This window comes from Dendroctonus ponderosae, unplaced genomic scaffold (assembly GCF_020466585.1).
Source record: "Dendroctonus ponderosae isolate FM_Combo_2020 unplaced genomic scaffold, Dpon_F_20191213v2 Dpon_F_20191213_10, whole genome shotgun sequence".
NCBI classification, from domain to species: domain Eukaryota; kingdom Metazoa; phylum Arthropoda; class Insecta; order Coleoptera; family Curculionidae; genus Dendroctonus; species Dendroctonus ponderosae.
The window spans coordinates 383,717-387,970 of NW_026017111.1; the positions used below are offsets into that span (position 1 = coordinate 383,717).

Consider the following 4,254-nt stretch of genomic DNA (forward strand, 5'->3'; position numbering starts at 1 on the left):
TTCCTCGTACTCCCCAAGTGAGCCTCTATCACCCCTTAAAAGGAATGACGCCAATTCTGAATCACCCCATATTTGGGAATTGTAGGATGCATGCAGCATTTGCGTCCTGAACCCTGCGAGTTTCTTGTCCCAAATTTCAATCTTTGATTGAAAAATATGCACTCCATCTTCCAACTCGCGCAGTAATTTGAGACTTTCGTCAGCAGCACCTGATGTAGGTGGCTGGAATTCGTCGGAAACGTCGACCCAGTTTACCGATTGAATTTTAATCAGTTGTGTTCAAAGCTCCTGAGAAGGTGAGCTGTTTAGCAAACGTACTTCGAAATTTATTTCCATTAGATTGAATAATTCAGCCCCACGACAGTGACATGGGACATGGTAATGGGCCAAAGACCGATCCGAGCCCAACAAACAGCCCACTTGGAAATGGATTTTTAAACCATCAGTTATTATTGTGAATAATTCATGCGGTAAATGGTCGTTCGTGACTGAGCTTTTCTGGAAATCACCTGAACTCGTTCCATGTCCGTCTAAATGCGCTTCAAGACTTACCATTTATAAGTGAAATCTATTAGGAAACTATTCATTTTTCCAGGGTGTGGAGCCCAAAGGCGTCAAGGAGGAGACTGTGGACAAAGACAATGGTGGATTCGTGGAAACTCCCCGAATCAAAACCCCAAAAGGTGAGGATTAATCGTGTAAACAGAATTCCGACCAGATCCATCCCGCTTTTGTAAAAGTGTGCTTTGGCAGGAAATTTGCTATCTTGAGCAGGCAAACCGATGGCCGTTTTCCCACCGGTCTTTGTATTTAGAGCGTTCTGGATAAACATTGTTGATCGGCCTTAATAACAGGGTGGGAACTACCGCAAGCGCTCCCTGTTTTCCACGATTTTATCTCCTCCATTAACGCGACAAGGTCGGGGGAGGCAGCATTTACAAACAGTTGCTATCGATGTTAACCACAGTGGAATTCTTGAATAAGTAAAATAAGGGCACGATATTTGGAAAAAAATACATTTACGATTTCATCGCTGATTTTCCAAGGTTTCTACTTACTCTTTGGGGTCTTTTTCGTTCTTTAAAATGTGTACTTATCAATAAAATCTTCTGTTGTCCAAAATTTATGGTTTTCATTCTTTCCGAAGCTCCAAAATTGCTATAAAACCTATTGACTACTAAACTAGTGTTCACGTATTTACACCTTTGCTGCATTTCCGCACATAAAATTCGACGGATTCTTAAAATTTGACATGTTTCCTCCCAGATTTTTGAAGGTTAGAAACATATGCTAAAACCTAGTAAGGAAAAAGGCAGTTTTCAAGACGATACATAGATAAATAGACGCTTTTGATCTTTAACGGTCCCATGAAAGCTTAACATTTGCTCTTATAATTTTTTCAACGGTTAGGAGTATGCGAAGACACATTTCAAACGATTTTGGCTCCTATCTATTTAGAGGTTAGAAAGCCTAGTGCGACATTCAATTTTATAGTAAAAAAATGATGCAGTCATAGTCCTTTTTAATAGAAAAAAATTTTTGAGAATTTTTGAAAAAAATAAAGCTATGTATTTTACGACTGTACAATTAAACTGCCCAGGTACCTTTCACATGTTCCTGATGATTCTTTTAGTGTAGGCACTTGAAAATGCAAATTACATCAAAATAATAGTTTTCGATACGAGGGAGAAAAGTGTCGTTTTTCGAACGACGGCGGCGTTTGACACTTGAGACGAAGTCGAGGTTGTCAATCAGACAGGAGTTCGAAAAACGACACTTTTCGCCCTCGAATCGAACAATATTTTTATTCGAATAAAGGACATAACACGAATCGTAAGTTATAATAAAGAAAAATAGCCAAAAATAACAGCCCTCAACCACAGATCACAGAGTACCTTTGTGCCGTCAACTTCATATTTAAAAATTGACGTCAATGCCATTTTTGAAATTGTCATGTTTTGACGTTTTTAATTTTGCCAAAGTGCACTTTGTAAGCATATAGAAGTGAAACAATGAGTGTTGAAAATCCAAGTGCTGCCTTCACGGTATGGTGTTTGTATAAGAGGTATATATTGCATAAAATTTTCGATCTTTAAAAAATCGTGTTTTGCTTGTGGCAACATCGGCGAGCGCAAAAAATTTGAGCGACTTCGAGACTGGACTTGTAACAAAGTTATAATTTACAAATTGTAAGTAAACTTTAAATTATCTTCAATAGTTCCTACGTAATTCATTAAAAAAGCCTGTCGTTTACTTTTTAACGAAAATACTAAAATATTTTATGACAGTGTCACGTAATAGTCCGTGCGCAAAAGTAAAACAGCAAAGCAAAGTGCTTCTTTTTGATGATCGCTTCTGATCGAAAAATGGCACTTTTCGATTCATTCGAATAAAAAAAAGGTGAAAACCACATCGATCAGTAACGTGCTACTCAAAAGTGGTCAGCTTATTTGAAATGGAAAACGGAAGAATACAGGCGGCAGTGTCGATGGCAATTTCCATAAATGAATATAAAATTGAAATAAACAAGGCGTGTTTATCTTTCGGCTGTGGGAGCGCTGGGAATGGTCCAGTTGCGTATTCCAGACCGTGCCAAGTGGCCCAAGCTGCGGATTCAGCTGCCAGCACGTTCACTTGTTTAACGGCTAATACCTTGAATGGCTGCTCGCAATTTCTAATTGAAGCTGAGCTGAATAAGCAGCTGCAGTTTTTCTTTCAACAGCAAATCGATCGTGGATTGGACGGTTTCGGTTGGGAAAAAAGTGCGCTCGAAAGGCGGCAAGTAATGAGAGCTAATCCGGTCGTAATCCGGTTAGTTCATCGGAAGCATTGCCTCAACACAAATACCCAATGAAAGCAAGAAGAGAGTGAAAGAAAGCCCGGATAATTCGCCCTCTAACAGATGCTCGATTTCCAGTCGGAAAATATCGACTCAGGCAATGTGCCATCCATCTTTGCCTTGCCTATCATGCCAGCGCAAATATTTGTGTTGCTTTATTTCGAATAAAATGAAAACGTGCCCGTGAATAAATCGGGCCATTCGCTGCTCTATGCCGGATTAGAGCCTTTCTTTTGTAAACTCCCTGCCTCAAGATGTTGATGGCAAGTTTGCTTTAGAGGAGTGGGAGTTGTTCAATGTTTGCCTCCTCCCAGTCCAGAATCAACAATATGTGACTAGTTCCCAAGTTAACCAAAGGAAAAACGCCTGCCATTAACGTTGTCGATTATTTTCGGCAAACACGAATTATTTTATATAAAAGGGCTCCTATTTCCTGCGAACAGGTGCTCTGGAAGTACGTACACTCGCGCTATTTAATATAATTCAAATATAAAGTCGAAATTCCTTCGGGGTAAACACGTGCTTCTGACGTTTTCCATCAAGCACCAGGGCGAGTCCCAGTGGACCGCAAGCCAACTTTCCTTGGGATAAATCCGGATTTGGTCTGGATTCGATATTGGGACTTGCCACCATTTTGGGGCAAGTGCCAGAAGTAAATTTGTCCCTTTTCTGCCATTTTTGCACAATTTTGGAGATTTGGAGACAAAAACCAGCATTCTACACATCGAGTGTTTTTTTCAACTTTCCCACTGCAGCAACGCATATTTCAGTTTCCTAAATCGCATAAACTTCCTGGTAGTTTAATTATCGCCGGCATGTTCCACATCAATCTCTATCGTTCCCCACTGTACGCCATGCTGGGGTTTTGCTCCAGCTTCTGTTCCCGATTGATTCTCTTTGCCAGGGAGCTGTTTTCTCTGGAATTTAATTTCTTTCTGGAAATTACGTAAACGAAATATGTCAGTTCAGTCAAACAGCCAGTCGAATCTGCTGCCTGATTTGCAGTTTGTTGTTCCGTAATTGAGCCCGGAAGCTTTGGCACAACTTCGATTTCACGCCAAATAGAAATATGTTTGTTGTGCCGAGTTTTTTTGGGTAAATTTCAGAGACTTTTTGCACCCACTCTGTGGCCAGATACAATTCCTTCGGACTATCCATCGAGAAGGAAATGTTGGCAGTTTTCCCAAAAAGTCTTCGTTGCGGGAAGTTTTACATTTGCGTGTTTTTCTGTTGAGATGCAAAGTCGACTCAAACATGACGCTTCTGTTTTTGAAGTTTCTCAGGAACCATTTGAGCCACGGAGTTCGTCTTGGCATCGTTAGATAGAGAATAGAAAACGCGATCCAGAAATAACAACATGAGTAAGGAAATTCGAGTAGTTTTGACCCAGAAAGCGAAATTTGAATATCAGACAC

General features: G+C 40.3%; 2 protein-coding genes and 1 long non-coding RNA gene across 6 annotated transcripts in view; 1 reads left to right on the forward strand and 2 right to left on the reverse strand.

The window, feature by feature from the left end:
* The window catches only part of LOC109537240 (glucose dehydrogenase [FAD, quinone]), a 386,158-nt gene that overhangs the window by 360,965 nt on the left and 20,939 nt on the right, over positions 1–4,254 (reverse strand). The window lies entirely within an intron of this gene.
* Positions 1–4,254, forward strand: part of LOC109537241 (protein CBFA2T1-like) — a 22,559-nt gene that overhangs the window by 4,368 nt on the left and 13,937 nt on the right. The window contains exon 2 of the mRNA XM_048662097.1: positions 596–683. Coding sequence (XP_048518054.1) covers positions 596–683 — 88 coding nt within the window. The remainder of the gene's footprint in view (positions 1–595; positions 684–4,254) is intronic.
* LOC125502798 overlaps positions 3,207–4,254 on the reverse strand; it is a 10,665-nt gene continuing 9,617 nt past the window's right edge. For all 4 annotated transcript variants that reach the window (XR_007280542.1, XR_007280541.1, XR_007280543.1 and 1 more), the window contains one exon: positions 3,207–3,774. This is a non-coding gene — a long non-coding RNA (uncharacterized LOC125502798). The remainder of the gene's footprint in view (positions 3,775–4,254) is intronic.